This window comes from Moschus berezovskii, chromosome 23, assembly GCF_049115385.1.
Source record: "Moschus berezovskii isolate FMDL1 chromosome 23, NW_MosBer_1.0, whole genome shotgun sequence".
In the NCBI taxonomy this organism is placed as follows: domain Eukaryota; kingdom Metazoa; phylum Chordata; class Mammalia; order Artiodactyla; family Moschidae; genus Moschus; species Moschus berezovskii.
In genome coordinates, this window is record NC_142482.1 from 12,624,339 (window position 1) to 12,648,113 (window position 23,775).

Consider the following 23,775-nt stretch of genomic DNA (forward strand, 5'->3'; position numbering starts at 1 on the left):
CCTTTCTTTTTTTTTTCACTTTACATTAATATATTGGTTGATTTTGCTATACATTGACACAAACACATGCCGGGTGTACATGTGTTCCCCTTCTTGAACCCCCCTCCCACCTCCCTCTTCCCCATATCCTCCCTCCAGGTCATCCCCGTGCACCAGCCCCAAGCATCCTGTATCATGCGTTGAACCTGGACTGGTGATTCACTTCACATTTGATAATATACATGCTACAATGCCATTCTCCCAAATCATCCCACCTTCACCCTCTCCCACAGAGTCCCAAAGACTATTCTATACACCTACGTCTCTTTTGCTGTCTCGTATACAGGGTTAAGGTTACTATCTTTCTAAATTCCATATATATGCGTTAGTATACTGTATTGATGTTTTTCTTTCTGGCTTACTTCACTCTGTATAATGCCCAGGACTCTCATACTCCAAACTCCTCCAGACCTTTCTTAAGTAGTTTGGGGTACGAGAGTCCTGGGCATTATTTTTCCCTCGGAGAAATGTGTTGTTGTTTTTTTTTTTTTCTCTTCTCTTTATCCCTGGGTTTGTCATCTTGGTAGTAAAATTACAATACCACTTCCTGGACAAGACAAAATGGAGGAAGAAATTAGGCATTGAGAGTCTGCACCAGAAGATACTTGCATGGTAAAGGTCAGGGGACATCAGCACAGAAGTAGGGCACATACCAGGCTCCAGGACACACCACCACCAGCAGCGCTGGAATCAGTCTGTCTTCTCTCCTGCTATCTCCTTCTTGTTTAAAATAAATATTTCACCTCCTTTTTTTGGATTTCCTTCCCATTTAGGTCACCATTGAGCATTAAGTAGAGTTCCCTAAGCTGTAGAGTAGGCTAAATAATCTGTTTTATCAGTTCAGTTTAGTCTCTCAGTTGTGTCTGACTCTTTGCAATCCCATGGATTGCAGCATGCCAGTCTTCCCTGTCCATCACCAACTCCCAGAGCTTGCTCAGACTCATGTCCATCATGTTGGTGATTCCATCCAGCCATCTCATCCTGCCTTCAATCTTTCCTAGCATCGCGGTCTTCTCACATCATCTGGCCAAAGAATTGGAGTTTCAGCTTTAGCATTAGACCTTCCATCGAATATTCAGGAATGATCTCTTTAGGATGGACTGGTTGGATCTCCTTTCAGTCAAAGGGACTTTCAAGAGTCTTCTCCAACACCACAGTTCAGAAACAACTATTCTTCACTGCTCAGCTTTCTTTGTAATCCAATTCTCACAACCATACATGATTACTGGAAAAACCATAGATTGACTACATGGATTTTGATGGCAAAGTAATGCTGCTGTTTTTAATATGCTGTCTAGGTTGGTCATAGCATTTATTCCAAGGAGCAAGCATCTTTTAATTTCATGGTTGCAGTCATCATCTGCAGTGATTTTGGAGCCCCCAAAAATAAAGTCTGTCACTGTTTCCCCATCTATTTGTCATGAAGTGATGGGACCGGATGCCATAATCTATGATTTCTGAATGTTGAGCTTTAAAGCAACTTTTCCACTTTCCCCTTTCACTTTCATCAAGAGGCTCTTTAGTTCTTCAATTACTCCCATAAGGGTGGTGTCATCTGCATATCTGAAGTTATTGATATTTCTCCCTGCAATCTTGATTCCAGCTTGTGCTTCATCCAGTCTAGCATTTCTCATGATGTACTCTGCATATAAGTTAAATAAGCATGGTGACAATATACAACCTTGACATTATTCTTTCCCGATTTGGAACCAGTTTGTTGTTCTATGTCCAGTTCTAACTGTTGCTTCTTGACCTGCATATAGATTTCTCAGGAGGCAGGTAAGCTGTTCTGGTATTCCCAACTCTTGAAGAACGTTCCACAGTTTGTTGTGACCCACACAGTCAAAGGCTTTGGTATAGCCAATAAAAGAGAAGTAATGTTTTCTCAGAACTCTCTTGTTTTTTTTTTTTTTTTTTGATGATGCAATGGATGTTAGCAATTTGATCTCTGGTTCCTCTGCCTTATCTAAATTCAGCTTGAACATCTGGAAGTTCTCGCTTCATGTACTGTTAAACCCTGGCTTGGAGAATTTTGAGCATAACTTTGTTAGCATGTGAGATGAGTGGAACATTCTGTGGCATTGCCATTCTCTGAGATTAGAATGGAAACTAACCTTTTCGAGTTCCTGTGTCCATGGCTGAATTTTCCAAATGTGCTGGTATATTGAGTCTAGTACATTCACAACATCATCTTTCAGGATTAGCTCTACTGAAATTCCATCACCTCCACTAGCTTTGTTCACAGTGATGTTCCCTAAGGCCCACTTGACTTTGCATTCCAGGATGTCTGGCTCTACGTTGGTGATCACACCATCCAGGGTTATCTGGCTCATGAAGACATTTTTTGCATAGTTCTTCTGTGTAGTCTTGTTACATCTTCTTAATATCTTCTATTTCTGTTAGTTCCACACCATTTCTGTCCTTTATGGAGCCCATCTTCGCATGAAATGTTCCCTTGGTATCTCTAATTTTCTTGAAGATATTTCTAGTCCTTCCCATTATATTGTTTTCCTCTATTCCTTTGCATTGGTCACTGAGGAAGGCTTTCTTATCTCTCCTTGCTATTCTTGGAATTCTGCATTCAATCAGTTTTATTCCTAGCATCAGCAGTGAATATATGCTAATCCCAATCTCCCAATTCATTCCACCCTGCTTCCCCCACTTGGTGTCCAAGGGTTTCTTTTTTATATCTGTGTCTCCATTTCCCTTTGCAAATAAGATCAATTATACTATTTTTCTATATTCCAGCCACATGCATTGATATGCATTGTTTTTCTCTTTCTGATTTACTCACTCTGTATGATAGTTTCTAGGTCCATTCATGTCTATACAAATGATTCAATATTGTTCCTTTTATGGCTGGATAGTCTTCCATTGTGTATACATACCACATCTTCTTTATCCATTCCTCTGTTGATGGACATTTAAGTTGCTTCCAAGTACTGCGATGGTAAATAGTGTGGCTATGGGGCACATGGGGGCACATGTCTTTAGGATTATGATTTTCTCTGGTATGTGCCCAGGAGTGGGATTGCTTGGTCATATGGCAGTTCTATGTTTAGCTTTCTTAAGAAGCGCCCATACTGTCCTCTTCCACTCAAAACTTCTCCTGCCTTATTTCATCTGCTGCATTGCTTACTAACCTAGATTTGAATAGAAGAAAAGGGGAATGAGAAGCCCTGAAACTATTTCACCAAAGTGACTTTATAGAACATCTAGCCAGAATATTTTGAGAATATATCAAAAATTAATCAAAAATAGCACATAATGCAAGCCCTGGTGCTTGGCCTATATATTAAAAAAAGAAACAAGATTATGACTGGAAGATCTCAGTCTTTGCTAATTTTCTCTTTGGAGAAGGATCATTTCTCAGTATCCTCTCGGTTTCCCCATTTTAACAAATCGGGGGGGGGAGAAAAAGAAATTAAAGTTTCACAAGCAAAGCGTTTAAAGCAACATCAAGGGAAAACAAACAAACAAACAAAATTGCAAGTGAATCGTAAATAATGTTGAAGAAAAAACTCTCAACTTTTTTAAGTCCACTGTTTTACAAGTAAAAGATGACATAGCTTTATTTTTATTTTTGTTATATATCCACACTGAGGATTAATCATGCCAAAAATATACCAGAGACAGAATTAAGGTGAGGGCAGGATTCAAGGGAAAATGAACTACTCAAATCATATGAGAAGTAATATGGAGACTGGATTTAGGCAGTGGAGAAACCATGAAAGTTTTATGCAGGAGAAAATGACATTATCTAAGAATATTGACTCAAAATCCTTTGTGAAGAATGCATCAGAAAGTAAAAGATTGAATTCTGCAAAATATGTCAGAAAGCTCTTGCAGAAATGAATGTCAAGGCTGATTGTCACCCTGCTTATTTAACTTATATGCAGAGTACATCATGAGGAATGCTGGGCTGGAAGAAGCACAAGCTTGAATCAAGATTGCTGGGAGAAATAGCAATAACCTCAGATATGCAGATGACACCACCCTTAAGGCAGAAAGTGAAGAGGAACTCAAAAGTCTCTTGATGAAAGTGAAAGAGGAGAGTGAAAAGGTTGGTTTGAAGCTCAACATTTAGAAAACAAAGATCATGGCATCTGGTCCCATCACTTCATGGGAAATAGGTGGTGAAACAGTGGAAACAGTGTCAGACTTTATTTTGGGGGGCTCCAGAATCACTGTGGATGCTGATTGCATCCATGAATTTAAAAGACGCTTACTCCTTGGAAGGAAAGTTATGACCAACATAGATAGTATATTAAAAAGCAGAGACATTACTTTGCCAACAAAGGTCCGTCTAGTCAAGGCTATGGTTTTTCCCGTGGTCATGTACGGATGTGAGAGTTGGACTATGAAGAAAGCTGATCACCGAAGAATGGATGATGCTGAACTGTGGTGTTGGAGAAGACTCTTGAGAGTCCCTTGGACTGCAAGGAGATCCAACCAGTCCATTCTAAAGGAGATCAATCCTGGGTGTTCATTGGAAGGACTGATGCTAAAGCTGAAACTCCAATACTTTGGCCACCTCATGCGACGAGTTGACTCACTGGGAAAAGACTCTGATGCTGGGAGGGATTGGGGGCAGGAGGAGAAAGGGATGACAGAGAATGAGATGGCAGGATGGCATCACCGACTCGACGGACATGAGTTTGAGTGAACTCCAGGAGTTGGTGATGGACAGGGAGGCTTGGCATGCTGTGATTCATGGGGTCGCAGAGTTGGACACGACTGAGCAACTGAACTGAACTGAACTGAACTGAATGCATGAACACCATTCACATAATCAAAAACAATTTTCCTCCTGCACTTGTTTTTAGCACAAAACAAGCTATTCTCAGATCTGTCTTCTACAGATTATAGAAAGACAAGAGTTCATGTAAATCATTTGCAAGAATGACAGAAATGGGGAAAATAGTAATATTTTCTGCATAATATTTCTATTTTTGTGAAAATTGGAGCCCTTTTCCCACTGGTGTGTGTTGGGGGAAAGCTCATCATAATTTCATGGGACATAATGGGCTTATTACAGGCTCATTTTCAAACTGGGAAAGGAGTACTTCAAGGCTGTATATTGTCACCCTGCTAATTTAAATTTTATGCAGAGTATATTATGAGAAATGCCACGCTGACTGACGCACAAGCTGGAATCAAGATTGCCGGGAGAAATATCAGTAACCTCAGATATGCAGATGACACCACCCCCATGGCAGAAAGAGAAGAGGAACTAAAGAGACTAGATGAAGGTGAAAGAGAAGAGTGAAAAAGTTGGATTAAAACTCAACATTCAGGAAACTAAGATCATGGCATCTGGTCCCGTCACTTAATGGCAAATAGATGGGGAAGCAATGGAAACAGTGACAGCCTTTATTTCCTTGGCCGTCAAAATCACTGCAGATGGTGACTGCAGTCATGAAATTGAAAGACACTTGCTCCTTGGGAAAAAACCTATAAGAAACCTAGACAGCATATTAAAACCAGAGACATTACTCTTCCAAATATATCCATATACTCAAAGATATGGTTTTCCCAGTAGTCATGTATGGATAGCAAAGTTAGACCACAGAGAAGGCTGAGTGCCAAAGAATTGATGCTTTAAAAATGTGGTGTTGGAGAAGACTCTTGAAAATCCCTTGGACTGCAAGTAGATGAAAGCAGTCAATCTTAAAGGAAATAAGCTCTGAATATTCATTAGAAGGACTGATGCTGAAGTTGAAGCTCCAGTATTTTAGTTACCTAATGTGATGAGCCAGCTCACTGGAAAAAACCCTGATCCTGGGAAAGATCGAAGCAGGAGAAGAGGTTGGCTGAGAATGAGATATTTGGATGGCATCACCGACTCAATAGGCATGAGTTTGAGCAAGCACTGTGAGTTGGTGATGGACAGGGAAGCCTGGTGTGCTGTAGTCCATGGCGTTGCAAAGAGTAGGACATGACTGAACGACTGAACAACAGCAACAATGGGCTCAACCCTCTTTGCACATTTGTGAAGTATGGTTGTTATCAACTTCTCTGTCCACTTATATAACATATTTTTTGGGAGAAAAATGATGTGTGTTTCTTTAATGCCTGTCTCCATACATTTCCCAGGGTGTAGCCAGAAACGTGGAGAAGGAAATGGCAACCCACTCCAGTGTTCTTGCCTGGAGAATCCCAGGGATGGGGGAGCCTGGTGGGCTTCCGTCTATGGGGTCACAGAGTCGGACACGACTGAAGTGACTTAGCAGCAGCAGCCAGAAACAATTCTTTATGTACTGAACAATAAAAGTAGTTTTTTGTGATGCCATCAATCAAATTATATCTGATAGCTCAGGTACAGAATCACTTGTGTGTAAAGAAGGTTTTAATATTTTCAGACCATCTGTAATGTGAATACAAAAGTGTCAAAAGTGTGAAAAATGTTTTCCAAGTTCCAATAAACCGTTTTGAGTCATATACTATAATTTTTTTATCAATCCAAAAGTTACATATTTTAAGTCAATTTCAGAGAAAATTTTGAAGACTGCATTAAATCTTACACTAAAATATTTAACTAGTTCAGCATACTCAGACTGACCTAAAGCAAGATTAAAAAATGGGGTAGATGAACAAATGTTGATAATAAAGTCAACTGCACGATTAATATAAAATTGTGACATCAAAAACTATTTCAGGACCTTGAAAGTAGACCCCAAAAGATAACCAAAACTTCCAAAACTTTTCATAAATTTGAGAATATTCTGAACTTGATGAAAATTCAGATGGCAATTGGCCACTTCGTTAATTAAATTTTCCTCATTAAAACTTGATCTTAAAATATAAATCCCATTTTGATCTAATGTTAGTATTCTATATGAACAGCAATAAATCAGAGTGTAGAAATAGAAATACTCTTCTAAGCATTTTGCTAGATTCTATTTAAGTAAAAAACAAAACAAAAAATATCAGTTTTCTTTGGCAGTGAGAGTTACTCTTCCAAATGTTGATCTTTCAGTTTTATATGGCACCATGAAATTAATAATTTTTCCATTCAGTTAAATATAATATCTTACTCTAAAAGAAAAAAAATACAAATTAGGGAAGCTGAGCCCAACATGGGCTGTGATTTCTAATTTCATATTACATAGCCTATCATACCAATGAAGCACAGGTGATAATGAAGAACTATCTGAGGCTCCAACACTTGCTGCACAGTCCTGGAACCATGCACAAACATCCAATTTCACTCTCAGCTATAATACTTAGATTCAGTATAGGTACAGTTAATCTTCATTTCCAGGGTCCATTTGCTCCCATTTCTTTGCAATCAAGTCTCAGAATTTGGAAGCTCATGTCCTGGGTACAGTCTGAAGACCATGTAGTTAGCTTCTTCATCCTGGCGTTTTAGTATCTCTAAGACAGCTCACAGGATATGGCTCAGAATATTATCTACAGTCCTTGAGAAGGAACTAAAGATCCTTGACTATGCTTAATAATAACATTAGTATTATTTGGTCTCCTTTGATTTATTTCCTTTGTTTTCACATGTTATGATTTCTCTGATTAAATTTATTCTTTGACTAAAGTTTTCCATGGACAAAAGACAGGCAGGGATCATATGGGCAGGGCAAGGACCATAGAGTCCTGCTCCCTTTCAATACCACTATTAGTTAGAATTAAACTTCTTTTTTAATCAGTCTTCTAGAAAACAGAAGCATTTCAAAATTATATTAACTTAATTTTTCTGATAAGTGAGGTTCAGGATTTTTTATATTTGCTTTAAACGGTTGTCATATGTGTGACAACTGTCTGTTGGCATCATTGAATTCTTGTTGAATTTAGAATAAGTGGGGATATATCTCTACATATGCCGAATCACAGTGTTGTCCAGCAGAAATTAACACAACATTGCAAAACAATTATATTTCCAAGTGAGACCATTACATATAAATAAAATGAATGTTCTGCCATATGTTTCAAATCTTTCTCAAATACTGATCCAATTAGGTATTTTAATTTTGACTTTTTATTTTGTGGTAACCATCATCATTATTTTTGCTTATGCATAAATCTTAGTTTTCTGGTGTAAAGTATTTCAGTTATTTACTTATGGCTTATCTATTTTCCATATATCTTAAAAATTCTTTCCATCAATTAAATATTATAAAATAAATTTCCCACGTTATTCCAATACTTTTTCTTTTGCATTTGATCTTATACCCAGTTGAGATTTATGCTGGCAAAAAAGATGTTTTAGGGATTTAGTCTTCATTTTTTTTTGCCCCATATGCCTCACTAAGGTTCTCTCTAACACTTAATGAATAAATGATTTATTCACACTGATTTCAAATATATACTTATTATATTAGTCTATGTTCATTTCATGAAGAATGGAAAATTGATGTTATCAAATGCTAGATTTTATCGTAAAATTTAGGGATTTTTTTCTGTATCTTTTAAAAAAAATAATTAATTTTAATTGGAGGTTAATTATCTTACAATACTGTAGTGATTTTGCCATACAATGACATGAATCAGCTGTGGGTGTACATGCGTCCCAATACCCTGAACCCCCCTCCCACCTCCCTCCCCACCCCATCCCTCTGGGTTGTCCCAGAGCATCAGTTTTGAGTGACCTTCTTCATGCATCAAACTTACACTGTTCATCTATTTCACATACGGTAATATATATGTTTCAATGCTATTCTGTCATATCATCCCAACATCGCCTTCTCCCACATTGTCCAAAAGTCTATTCTTTACATTTGTGCCTATTTTGCTGTCTTGCATATAGGGATATTATTACCGTCTTTCTAAATTCCATATATCTGCGTTAGTATACTGTATTGGTGGTTCTCTTTCCGGCTTACTTCACTCTGTATAATAGATTCCAGTTTCATCCACATCATTGGAACTGATTCAAACACTTTTTTTGTTTTTATGTAGCTGACTAATATTCCATTGTGTATATGTACCACTGCTTTCTTATCCATTTGTCTGCTGATGGACATCTAGCTTGCTTCCATGTCCTAGCTATTGTAAACAGTGCTGCAAATGAACATTGGAGTACACATTTCTCTTTCAATTCTGGTTTCCTCGGTGTGTATACCCACCAGTGGGATTGCTGGGTCGTATGGCAGTTCTATTTCCAGTGTTTTTAAGGAATCTCCACACTGTTCTCCATAGTGGCTGTACTAATTTGCATTCCCACCAACAGTGTAAGAGGGTTCCCTTTTCTCCACAAACTCTACAGCATTTATTGCTTGTAGCCTTTTTCATAGCAGTCTTTCTGACCAGTGTGAGATGGTACCTCATTGTTGTTTTCATTTGCATTTCTCTGATAATGAGTGATATTGAGCATCTTTTCACGTCTTTGTTAGCCATCTGTGTGTCTTCCTTGAAGAGATGCCTTTAGTTCTTTGGTCCATTTATGACTGGGTCGTTTATTTTTCTCGAATTGAGCTGCATGAGCTACTTGCATATTTTGGAGAGTAATTGTCAGTTGCTTCACTTGCTCTTATTTTTTCTCATTGTGAAGGCTTCCTTTTCACCTTGCCTATAGTTTCCTTCATTCTGTAAAAACTTTTTTAAAGTACTAAACTAATTTTGTATTCTTATAATGAAACTATGTATGTGTGTAGTTTATTTTGCTTGTAATATGTTGTTGAAACACATTTGGTAATATTGGTGTAACATTTTCACTGCAATAAAATAAATACAAAATAAAATTTACTATTTTAAAAGTAGAATTTAGTGGCATTAATTACAATCACAAGGTTGTGAAATCACAGCACATCCATTTTCAGAACTTTTTCATCTTACCAAAGAGAAACTCTACATACATTAAACACAAATTCTCCATCCATCTTCCTCCACAGCCCCTGATGACCTCGCTTCCACTTTCTGCATCTATGAACGTGCCTGTTCTAAATATCTTTCTTAATTGGAATCACACAATGTTTGTCCTCCTCTGTCTCACTTTTTGTTTTATTAATATGTTTTTCAGTCACTCAGTCATGTCCAAATATTTGCGATCCCAGGGTTCTCTGCCCTTCACTATCTCTCAGACTTTGCTCAAACTCATCTACACTGAGTTGGAGATGTCATCAAATCTTCCCATTCTCTGTTGCCCCCTTCTACTCCTGCCCTCATTGATTCCCAGAATCAGGATTTTTTCCCAGTGAGTTGGCTCTTCATATCAGGTAGCAAAAATATTGGACCTCCAACTTCAGCATCAGTCCCTCCAATGAATATTCAGTGTTGGTTTTCGCTAGGATTGACTGGTTTGACCTTCCTGCAGTCCAAGGGACTCTCAAGAGTGTTCTCCAACACCATGGTTCAAAAGCATCAATTCTTTGGTGCTCACCTTTCTTTATGGTCCGTCCATACATGACTACTGGGAAAACCATAGCTTTGACTAGATGGACCTTTGTTGGCAAAGTAATGTCTCTCTTTCTTAATATGTTGTCTAGGTTGGTCATAGTTTTTCTTCCAAGGAGCAAGCATCTTTTAGTTTAATGGCTGCAATCACCATCCCCAGTGATTTTGAAGTCAAAGAAAATAAAGTCTGTCACTGTTTCCATTGTTTCTCCATCTATTTGACAATAAATTATGGGACTGGATGCCATGGTCTTAGTGTTTTCAAGGATGAGTTTTCATTCAGCCTTTTCACTCTTCTCTTTCACATTCATCAAGAGACTCTAGGTCCTCTTCACTTCCTGCTATTAGGATACTGTCATCTGCATATCTGAGGTTACTGATATTTCTTCTGACAATCTTCATTCCAACTTGTGCTTCCTCCAGCCCAGAATTTTGCATAATGTACTCTGCATAGAAGTTAAATAAGCAGGGTGACAATATACAGCACTGAGGTACTTCTTTCCCAATTTGGAACCAGTCCACTGTTTCATGTCAAGCTCTAAGTATTGCTTCTTAACCTGAATTGAGGCTTCTAAGGAGGCAGGTAAGGTGGTCTGGTATTCCCATCTCTTTAAGAATTGTTCACAGATTATTGTGATCCACACAGTCAAAAGCTTAGCATAGTCAATAAAGCAGATGTTTTTCTGGAATTCTCTTGCCTTTTCTATGATCCAAGGAATGTTAGCAATTTGATCTTTGGTTCCTCTGCCTTTTCTAAATTCAGCTTGTACATCTGGAATTTCCTGGTTCATGTACTGATGAAGCCTAGGTTGAAGGATTTTGAGCATTACCTTGATAGCATGTGAAATGAGTACAACTATGAAGTATTCTGAACATTATTTGACATTGCCCTTCTTTGGAATTGAAATGAAAATTGACATTTTCCAGTCCTGTGACCACTGCTGAATTTTCCATATTTGCTGGCATATTGAGTGCAGCACTTTAACAACATCATCTTTTAGGATTTAAAATAGTTTAGCAGAAATTCTATTACTTCCACTAACTGTGTTCATAGTGATGCTTCCTAAGGCCCACTTGACTTTGGATTCCAGGATGTCTGACTCTAGCTGAGTGATCACATCATCATGGTTATCCAGGTCATTAAGACTTTTTTTTTTTTTTTTTTTTAAGTTTTCTGTGTATTCTTGCCACCTCTTCTTCATATCTTCTGCTCTGTTAGGTCCATACCATTTTTGTCCTTTATTGTGCCTATTTTTGCATGAAATGTTCCCTTGGTATCTCTGATTTTCTTGAGGAGATCTCTAGTCTTTCCCATTCTTCTGTTTTCCTCAATTTCTTTGCATTTTTCCCTTACAAAGACTTTATCATCTCTCCTTGCTATTCTTTGGAACTCTTAATTAAGATGTGTATATCTTTCCTTTCCTTCTTGGAGGAATACCTATACCTAGAGGAATAGGTATTTCTCGACATTAATTTTGCATTCCAGTCCCCTATGATGTAAGGAAACCTTTTTTCGTGTTAGTTCCAGGAAGTTTTTAGGTCTTCATGGAACTGCTATAGTTGCAGCTTCTTTGGCATTAGTGGTTATGGCATAGACTTGGATTACTGTAATGTTGTAATAGTTTACCTTGGAAAAAAAACCAAGATCACTCTCTCATTTTTGAGATTGTGACCAACCACTTCACTTTGAACTCTTTTTCTTTTTTCCCACTACGAGGGCTACTTCATTTCTTTTAAGGGATTCTTGCCCACACTAGTAGATATAATGGTAATCTAAATTAAATTCACCCATTTCTGTCCATTTTAGCTCATTGATCACTAAAATGTCAATGTTCACGCTTGCCATCTCCTGTTTGACCACTTACAATTTACCTTGATTCAATCAATATTTTCCACGTGTTAACATGTATCCAAAGTTCATCATTATTTATGGCTAAGTAATATTCCATTGTGTATATACCACACTTTGTGTAACCATACATCACCTGAGGATATTTGAGTTGTTTCTATCTTTTGTCAATTGTGAATAATGGTGCTGTGAATATTGATATACAACATTTGGTAACATTTTTAAAGTTTTTGGATTGATATTCAGAATTTAATTATTGACATACTTGTAAAATCCATATATATTTAAAGAAAATTCCTCATAAAATGAAATCTAAATATGTTACACAAATTTCTTTTGAGTGCTTGTATGCTAAGTCGCTTCAGTCATCCAACTGTTTGAGACCCTATGGACTGTAGCCCACCAGGTTCCCCTGCCCATAGTATGTTCCAGGCAAGAATAGTAGCGTGGTTTGCTGTGCCCTGCTCCATGGGATCTTCCCTACCCAGGGATTGAATGTATATCTCTTATGTCTCTTGCATTGGCAGGTGGATTCTTTACCGCTAGTGCCATTTGGGAAGCCCACATTTCTTTTAACAACTACTTAAATTTGAAAAAGTAAATAAAAGTCACTCACAACTTTTCTACATGCATTTAAACTTTTTTCAAATAATTGGTTGTAGTCAGGTCCTAACTTAGTATTATAATTAGTAATAATCCCTTATCTAAATGTTTCTGGAGGTAAGGAAAAGATACCTCTATTTCTTGTACCCTTTCAAGAGAAAGTTTTTTCTTCCCATGCCAATCTCAAGGTATTTAGTAGTGCTTGAATTTATATCAAATTCACTTGTTTCCATATGTCAATATGTCTTTCGAAGTCAATAATAATATGAGAATTCATTCAATTTATGATGTAATACCTCTTGATTTTACCAGTGATCTTTCTCCTCTACTCTCTCGAAAATCTGTCTACATGAAAATCCATTTCTACCAAAAGAAAAAAACAAACGGCAGAAGGCCATCAATGCTCTATTAGGTATAGAGAAATTTACTGAAACGTCACTGAATTAAACAAATGAACAAAGAAGCACATGAAGACTGGCAAGATTACAGAAGGGATGTGGGGGTGAAGATCCTTTGATTCTCAAAGAACGCCTGAGCAAGGATACATATTTGGATACATTTCAAAAGGCACTGGATCTTAATGATCTTTTTGCAATGGTTTTCAGTTTTGCAGTTGACGGTGAGTGTGAAATAAACTGGAGGAACAGACACAGCAGGTTAAAACAGACTGCAGGTGACCTGGAGGGTGTAGACTCAGAAAAGAAGGTGAGGCCATTTTGTGAAGTGTAAGCACACATTTCATGAGGATGTACCAACTCCTAAAAAAGAGGAGTGGGGAAGGCATATTCAACTCAAGATTAAGAACACATGGGTCAGAGAACACAAAGAGGTTTAAGTGCTGAATGGGAAAACGGTATTTAAATACATGAGATGAGCATTAATTTAAAAGTCGTTGTAAAAGATAAACACTAGACAGACTATCTCTGCAAATTTCTAAATTTTGCTGGAAAATAGGGTTATTTCACATTCCGCTCTATTGAAGAGAATGCACTGTACAAGCACATTGGAATTATTTTCTTTCTCTTATCAAAAATGTAACACTTCACCTAGGAGAGTCATTATCTTCTCAATTAAGATTTAAGTTCACAAGTAAGAGATCAGGAAACTGCTATGAAAGAAACTGAAATCACAAAGACCATCAAAAACTCTTTTCTGTTTCCTTTAGAAAAATAAAAAGCAACTGATACTATGCATCTCTCTCCTAGAAAGATAAAATAAGCTTAAGATGTAAGGTACAGAGTGACTTTTAAAAAACCACATTGCTTAGAAAAATAGAGTTGTTTCCAAACTGATAACTGTGATTCTGGCTCTGAAATGTGGTTACAGTTTTCAGTTAGTAATGTTGGGTTTCTATTAACCATTCTTAAATGTTCTGATAATTACTTACAAAGTTAGAAGAAAAAAAAAAAAAAAAAAGCACTCATCAAGGCATTGGATTTCGGTTTTCACCTTTATAAGTACAAAGAAGGAAACAGGCATTGTGAGAGGACGTACCAGACTGTGGAGAATGCTTCCCACCACACATTGAAGGCAGTCCCACTCTCTGGGACCAAGCGGGCAAACATGAAATACAGAGCAAGCATGGTGCTTTTGAACATATTTTGGAACTTTAATTTTCTGCACCTCTATTTTATATATAATCATGTGTATATGTCAATTCCAGTCTTCAAGGATGAATATGTCTTCATTAATATCAAATTTATACCCCAAGGTTCAGTTATGTTATTTTTCTTTGGCCACCTCATGAGACGAGTTGATTCATTGGAAAAGACTCTGATGATGGGAGTGATTGGGGGCGGGAGGAGAAGGGGACCATAGAGAATGAGATGGCTGGATGGCATCAGCAACTCGATGGACATGAGTCTGAGTGAACTCCGGGAGTTGGTGATGGACAGGGAGGCCTGGCGTGCTGTGATTCATGGGGTCGCAAAAAGTCGGACGTGACTGAGCAACTGAACTGAATCACTTTGTGTGCCAACACTAAATTATAATGCCATCTTTGAAGACACTTTCAAAAACAACTAAACTCAATACACATATTTCAAACACTACAAACAACAGAAGAAGCCATGACCAAGTTCACATGTGCAAAGTTTACAGACAAAAACTGAGTTAAACCACCAACAACCTGATAGAGACTGCATACTGATTCTGAGATGTGTAAGCGTTGGAAACATCCAGGTTTGAAAAAACTAAATGTATATTGGACTATAAAGGACAATGTCTTTGTATTCAGGTAGAAAGAGCTAATGTTAAAGGTGGTGAATTTGCCACATGAATCTCAGGATCATAGAGTAGCATAATGACTGATATTGCCTCCTTAGAGACATAACTATCAAGAAATAAAGGCTCTGATTCTAAAACATTTTCAAATATAAACAATAGATGTATAAAGTCTATTTATTTACTAACCTTACTACAAATAAACACATTGAAAGCTAACGCGATAAACAGCCCATGAAAATAATTTAGCAACATAGCACATTTTTTCCAAATTAAGTGATTAATCACAAAACACTAGATAAATCATTCTTTATGTGTTTGTAAATCATTCTTATTTTTCTGTTATTTAAAATCTTAAACTTCTCTCAATTCTTTGACTTACTGAATTAAATCAGCTTGAATTAGAGTCTAACTGAAGCAAAGTCTATCCAAAAAAGGCCAAGCAGTAAAATCAAGATAAGGCCATTTCCTCAGGTATGCAGCTAATCATGCTTTGATCTTTGTTTGGGAGAATGGTGTCATTGCCACATGACTATCAGTCTGCACAGCAGGCATCAAGGGCAGAGACAGCCCTGGAGGAAGCTGAGAAGGCAACCCTAGCCCTGATGAGATACAAAGAGTCACTTTTTATTTTAAAAGAGTGAACCTTGAACCCATAAATACTGTTATATACTGGTCAACAGTTCACAGGATCACACCACACAACATGTGCTACAGCTTACAGTACACAGCAAATACAGCTCAGGTTGAGTGAGTATAATCTCACCCCACACCAGAGAATCACCACTTTAGAAATAAAATACCTTTTTCAAAAGGTTGATTTTAATTTTATTGTTACAGTATAAAAAGCGAAAATAAATGTAGGTCGACTTGATAGATGATTGTGCTTGTCAGTATTCTTTTTTATGTAAAAGGTTCTAATATATGAAATTCATATCATTCATAAACAATTTAATTTGTTTGGCATTATATTCATAGAAATTGTATATTTTCTAAGGCACACATTGTTATATGATAATATTTCATAAAACTATTAATCATTAGGAGCTATTATTTTTCAGAATCTTCCAAATTATACATGAAAAGTAATGCAAAATGTGAGCACTATTAGTCAAGTTAAAAATGCAAAGACTCACAAAAAATGAAGGATTTAAAATAACAGCAAATTTTCAAAGTATTCCATCGCTCACACCATCATTAAGCATTATTTAGGACTTGAAATCCCTGCACATCTTGGTCAGAGATTCAGAGCTGCATTTTACTGAGAAGCAGATACTGAGTCTATCACAAGCTTTTCCATATCCAAAGAATAGATAAGGATTATCCCAAGAAACAGTATCAAGTAATATATATATTTAAATATATGATTTCAAGACTGAAGCTGTACTTCATCTAGACTTTAACAGTTTTAATTAACCAAGTTCCTTTAAAGAGTTATATTATTCTTAAGACCCTATCATATTTCTACCTTATTTCATTATTATGTAAAATTTTTCATGTACATTTCTATGACAGTCCAACTTGATATTCATTAAAACAATTGTAAATTTAATAAAACAAATTAAAAATACATATTCATTGTATGTACCTATCTTGCAATAGTGTAAGTCTAGTTCAAAATAAGCACAAAATCCAAAAGCTTACATATCCAAAAACCTCACCTGAAAATTAAAATAAATGGTTTGATATGCTGTTAACAGTTTACCCTATTTGAAATAATTATAAACACACCTTCTACTTAATTATATTTACAAAGTTTATCATATTAGAATCCATTTGGTAAACTATAGCATTTATTTCTGTAATCTTTAATCTTAGTATAATTACATGGTCTTTGCTTCACACTCTTCAGAAAGTTAACTACCAGCTTAAATCTTTGAGTTTCCATCTTTCTGCTTAGGCAATTTACTTGAAAAAAAAAAAAATTTCAACCTTTAGAATTTATGAACATAAATAATGAAAGCAAGCCATTGATTGCTATATTTTATAATCATGATTCTAGTGATAAAAATATCACATGATGGCAAAATATCTAATGAAAAGCTATTTTCAAGAGAATAATATCATAATCATTATATAAATGGACCCTGAATATAGAAGACTAGAGGTTAAAACCCAAGTGCCTAACAAAAATTATATTGCCTTCCTAGATAAAAGGATTCTCAGCTATTTGCCTCATGCTGCATATTTTGTAGCATTAATTCTACTCTCTTAAAATAAAATGTTCATTTTAACATGAACCAAAACATTATTGATTGAGCACGTTTTGACAAATTGCTGAACTACTTACATGTTAAATGATTAAAATATCTAGCTATGCTTCCTATATTCACAGAAAAAAAAAGTTGCAGCCATCAATAGAAAATTATTGTACTTGCAAAGAATTTTCCTTCTTCTATATCAGTATCATATATTCCTAGATACTAAAAAAATGAAGATTTGTACATTTATTTCACAAAGGCAAAGAATAAAACATCATCTTATTTTCATCATTTTTTTAAATTCAATGAGGTTAAAAAGCATATATTGTAGTACCTTTGGATACTGTTTGACAGGAATCAATACCCTTTCTGAAAGCTTTATATTTTTGTTGCTGATGACATCAAGGTATTTCTCTTCTTCATCTTCATTTTTTACATCAGAACCTTGAAATTTTTCAATTTCTGAAAAAAAAATTTACAAGAAAAACATTAAATGAAATGTGAAGTCATTATAAATATGCTGGTTGTTATTATTATTCCTCTTATTAAATAAGATTTTGAAGAATCTTGATAAAGACTGAAACAGCACCATGCTGAAGCCACATCAATGCCACTATTGTCTGTACAATGATCTCTTGTCAACCGAAACTAAAAAGCAGTGATTGAAGATACGACAGTCAAATGTGAAAAAAGGATGCATCTGATTAAAATTTAACATCTTCAAACAAAATTTGAGAAAGAATATAGCCTTGAAATATTTAAGCAAGCATAAATTTCCTAGAAGGAATGAAGAGAACAAGTATATTTTGAGGTTAAATGTTTTATTTTTATTCAAAATTGTTTCTAAGAAAATTGAAAATAGAAATAATTCATTATCTATAACAGAGTAGTAGAGATGAATAGCGATAAGTAATAGAGAAAAGACAGAGGAAAAAGAGATCAAATTGGCAACATCAGTTGGATCAGTTGGATCATTGAAAAAGCGAGAGAGTTCCAGAAAAACATCTACTGCAGCTTTACTGACTATGCCAAAGTCTTTGACTGTGTATCACAATCAATTGTGGAAAATTCTTAAAGAGATGGGAATACCAGACCACCTGACTTGTCTCCTGAGAAATCTGTATGCAGGTCAAGATGCAACAGTTAGAACTGGATATGGAACAGGAGACTGGTTCCAAATTGGGAAAGGAGTATGTCAAGGCTTTATATTGTCACCCTGCTTATTTAACTTATATGCAAAATACATCATGAGAAATGCTGGGTTGGATGAAACACAAGCTGGAATGAAAATTGCTGGGAGAAATATCAATAACCTCAGATATGCAGATGACACCACCCTTTGTTAGGAGCCCTAACATCTGAGTAGCCAGGATAGGCCTGAGACCTTGCTTAGGCCTAAGTTTCAATTTCCTGGAGACAGGGTGGAGGCTAAGTTCACAGAAACTCCTCCCTAAGAAAATCCCGCCAGCGCCAAAATTGGCCAATCAGAAGAAAAAGGGAAATCCCCCAGAGAAAACCCCGCGCGTGTATAAACTGGCCAATGAGCTTCTGCGCGTGCATGAACTGGCCAATGAGCTTCTGCCAGCTTGATCTTTTGAACAGAAATAGGTGCTTATGTAACCTGAGACTATAAAAACCACTGTGACCTGGGCTCGGGACTCTTGTCCCACTCCACTGCGCTGGAGGAGTCATGAGCCCTAGCTCGAGCTAGAAATAAACCCCATTCTTGCTTTTGCATTGCCGCGGGTGTCTTATTCTACCAGTATGGGGGAACCGGACTCAGGGCATAACATTTGGGGGCTAGTCCGGGATCCCTCTGACTGGGGAGAATAACGCTCTCCCGGCAGAAGGGGTTCATCAGCCCGGAGGAGGGCTGATTATAGCACCGATGCAAGGTCTGTTCAGGGGTGATCCCCATAGCCAGCGTAAGGCCGAGGCCCAGCATTCGCGCTGGAAGGCAGCTGGATCTGCAAGGTCTGTTCAGGGGCGAATTGGTCACCGTAGCCAGCGTAAGGCTGAGGCCCAGCATTCGCGCTGGAAGGCAGCTGGATCTGCAAGGTCTGTTCAGGGGCGAATTGGTCACCGTAGCCGGCATAAGGCCGAGGCCCAGCATTCGCGCTGGAAGGCAGCTGGCTCTGAGGGAGAGAGGAGGTCTCTTCCGATCTGGAATCTGGTGGGCAGTGGACGCCCTTCGATAAGGTTACTTTAAACTGCAGGAAGCCTCAGAGGTCTCAGAGACCTAGTAGTGTGTTTTCGGCGGACGTTTGTCTGTCCTCCGTTTGTCGTGTTATTGTGTGTGCCGGCATTGTCTCTGTCGCTCTCCTGTGTCTGTTCTCTGCTGTAATCTGTTCTGTGGTCATGGGTCAAGGAAGCTCTACTCCTGCTCTCCCTCATGATGGATAATTTCTCTGACTTTAAATCTAGGGTGCGAGACTTGTCTCTGCTAGTGGAGAGGAATAAGCTGGTGACACTCTGCTCCTCGGAGTGGCCCACTTTTCATGTCGGGTGGCCGAGAGAAGGAACCTTCAGCCTGCCCACCATCCGGGCTTTTGGGGAACGTTCTTACGCCTGGCCCTTCCGGCCACACGGACCAGATGCCCTATATCCTGGTCTGGCAAGATCTGGTGGAAAACCCACCAGCATGGATAAAGCCTTTTGTTTCTATCCTTTTCACCCATAATCCCACCTGGGATGACTGTCAGTAGCTGTTACAGGTGCTCTTCACCACGGAAGAAAGGGAGCGGATTCTATCGGAAGCTCGGAAACATGTCTCTGGTGTGGACGGGAGGCCCACAATGCAGCCAAACCTATTGATGAGGGATTTCCATTGACCCGGCCCCAGTGGGACTTTGAGCACGCAGAAGGTAAGGAGCATCTCCGAGTGTACCGCCAGACTCTTATGGCAGGCCTCCGAGCAGCTGCCCGGAGACCAAGGAATTTGGCTAAGATAAAGTTGTTCAGGGATTGGTTTTGGCTAAGGAGATTAAATGAAAATTACGCTGCGAATACAATCCCCAGAGCTCGGGTCAAGTAAAAGGGATGAATCGGACCCTAAAAGAAACATTGGCAAAATTGGCAATAGAGACTGGTGGGGACTGGGTGACTCTCCTTCCTTATGCCCTTTTATTGTTTATGGGGTCCCTCCGCCGACCCCCTATAGAATCGGTCCAACTGTTTTATAAACTAGTAAATTTTATATTGTAATGTCTAAGTCATGACTAAAGAAAGACTCGCACTGTGTCTGTCTTAATATGTCTTATTATGTCTTTGTCTCTGAGTAATATTTTTGAAGTTAATTTGTAAATGAGCTCTATTTAATTGGCTTAAAGGGTAAGCGCTTACAAATCAGATAATTCTAAATTAATAAATTGCAGGTTCAAGTAAAGTGGAAAATATTCAGTATTAAATACCTGATATTAATGTTTGTTGATCTATCTAATATAGACATGTCTTAGAGTAATTAACATTAAGTAGAATATTTTCATTGCACCTAGGTTCAATATAAATTTAATATCATAACTGTTACAAGTTTGTCAACAAAGAAATTACCTTGAGTGAAAAAAAAAAAAAAAACTTCTAAGAAATGTAAATGAGACATGAGCTTTTAGATAAACTCTATTAAGATTAAAAATGTCTGTCTAAAACAGTTTCTCTAGATTTTGGTAACCTGAATTTCTAAGGTTGTGCTAAATTAAGTAATAAAAGTTTACTGAATAGCTAGGTCATTTCCAAATAAAATAAGATTCTGAAACGTTCACTACTGAATACTAACTTACAGAAAAACTAAAGATTTTAGACTATTAACAAATAATGTTTGATGCCATCCTGAGATGTTTGCTAAAATTTTTTAAGTTATCACTGGTATTTATGTTCACCAATTTATAGAATGCTAATATAAAGGTCAATTCTTGGTTGCTTAAGTGAAGTAAGATGTGTGTGTTCAGTAAAGAAGGTATGAATAATGAAGTTACATTTTATGAAGGAAAAAGGTAATAGGTCTGACTTACAGCTGGCTGTTTCAGGATGGGAGAACAAATGGGTACAGAAAGTGATAAAATGGTTTTGTGGAAAGTGGACCCCAAGGAAAGAGTTTTGTGTATAAACAAACGTTTTCTTGAGATGTTAAACTGCATTTGACAATAGATTTAAGATTATTTGCCTCTTAAATGGTCTGTTCTATATTTGCCTCTGAAATCCTATATTGTTACTATGGCTGAGTGAATAGCTATTGTTTCAGTGACCTATAATCCCATCTGACTGAGTGTTCTAAACCTTTCTGATATTTGTTGACAAAACTTCCTAAATCAATCTGATGAAGCACTTTTGGCTTCTAACTGACTTTGGGGTGCTTCAGAGGGCCCCTGAAACATCCCAAAGGGAGATATTACCTAATTGGGTTCAACTTCCATGTTGAATTACATGGGAAGTACTGTCAAGTGAATAATAAGTCTCGGGTATATTGTATGGTAAATGTTACTAATACAGATATCCTAGAAACAATTTATATATAAATTCTGATATATTCAGGTAAAATGTTGCCGTAATTCTGATTACTATCTTAAAGTGTTGTCACAGCACTAACCAAGTTTCTTGTGAAAATGCTTCCTCTTCCAGAAGATTTATAAAAAGGACTTTTGGATAAATACAAGTTTCTGAACTGGGTAAGAAATTAAAAGATTCTAGTGAGAAACCTGATGACTGTACAAAGGTTAACAAAAGGACCGAATGAACTGGTAAATATGCTTATAACTTTTATGGTTTCTGAAAAATTACTGGTTTGAATCTGTGTTTTCCAGATTTTAGGAAACCTTCCCCTCAAACTAATTATGACTTAACAGTAATTTGGTAAAATGGTATTTAATAGACAAATTGAAGCATTTAACATTTTTCTCTGTCTGACCCCTTCAGAGACTGGAAACTCTTAGGCTTCCAGTAACTTTATCAGATAAACTAAGAAGGTTATCTCACTAACAGGTACAGAAATCTCAGTTTGGGAGACCTTAAGAAAGGGAGGAATTCACTCACATCTGTTAGGCAAAATCTGTGATAAGCCTTTGAGATGACTTTCCTAGCCCTGAAAGGTTTTAAAGTTAAGTTTGAGATTCCATAAAAGTTTCAGCAAAGCAAAGCAAAAAAAAAAAAAAAAAAGAAAAGAAAAGTCTATGGTTATATAAATAATCAGGTCAAGTTTATTGAAAACATATATTTTGTAAACAAGTCTTAATTTGGTTATATTTGATAAAAATGAGTAATTTTAGGGGAAAAAAAATGATGTTTCAATGAGTGTTAAATACCAGTTTGTAATGGAAGTGTGTATCTACTAAAACTCATTTCCTGAATGGATCTTTGCTGTTATGTGATATTAATATAGGATTTGGTTGAGTTCTTGAAGAGCACCCTAGGTTTGTTTCTGAAGCTTGTCTCAGTGATCTATCTTTGGATGAAGATCAGATGCCTCATGACCTGCAACCAGGATTAGAAAAAGACATAATTTAAGGGACTGTCTCCAACCTGGATGGAAGGACTTTTTTCAGAAGAAACTACACTACACCAGGATGAGAAGACTACGACATCAGAGGTAGACAGCTTGCCCAAGATGCTGGACCTGATTCATATGATTATTTATAACGTTTTCTTGACTTCTTAGACCTCTGCATATAAATCAAATGCTTTTCTACCATAGGCCTGATCCTATGCTAGTTTTAGAAATTAATCCAATTGTCGGGTTTGTAGACATGTAAAAGCTTATTCTGCTTATACAAAAACTCTGTTGACTTGTGTCATCCTAATGTCCTTAAACCATGGCAACAGTCTGCTTCTAAATGGCAAAATTAAAAAAAATAGCTGGAAATCAGAGTCAGGGCTATGGGAAATCCAAGATGGCTGCTTGGCTTTTCCCAGCTCCCTGACAAACCTCATTTTTTATTTGATGGGTTAAATCCTTCCTGGCTACAGGGTTAATGCCTCCATAATGAAAAATCATGGAATATTAAGTTTGTAAATTGTTAAATTAAGTTTCTAGTTTTGTTAATGTCTAGTGTTTACTAAGACTCACTGCTGAAACAGTTCCTTGTTATGTGATATTGCTAAAAGATTTAATTAAGTTATTAAAAAGGACACTCTAGGTTAGTTTCTAAGGCTTATCTCAGTAACCAATCTTCAGATAAAGGTCAGATGCTCCATAATGTACAACCAGGAGATTAACACCAGGCTATAGTCATTTAACAAAAGAAGTCAGGTGACTTGGGGTATACCAGGTTTTTATCTAAGAAAAGTTCTTGACTTACAATTCTTATTTTACTAATAACTGCTAGCTATGGCTATATTATTTTCTATGTCACTTGTTTCATTGAGCCTGTGATATAATACTGATATGCAGTTCCATATGAGATCAATAATTGTAATAATGTGACTCTGGGTATGAGAAAAAGCAACAAGAGGGAATATTTTCCTGGACCAGGAGGCTAGTAAGACAGTGGTCCAGAGACTTTTGCTACTTGCAAGGCCTGGTCCAAT

General features: G+C 37.0%; 1 protein-coding gene across 3 annotated transcripts in view; it reads right to left on the reverse strand.

Moving 5' to 3' along the window:
* Window positions 1-23,775, reverse strand: part of KHDRBS2 (KH RNA binding domain containing, signal transduction associated 2) — a 795,143-nt gene that overhangs the window by 615,119 nt on the left and 156,249 nt on the right. For all 3 annotated transcript variants that reach the window (XM_055406844.2, XM_088831069.1, XM_088831070.1), the window contains exon 2: window positions 17,594-17,721. In XM_055406844.2, coding sequence (XP_055262819.1) covers window positions 17,594-17,721 — 128 coding nt within the window. The remainder of the gene's footprint in view (window positions 1-17,593; window positions 17,722-23,775) is intronic.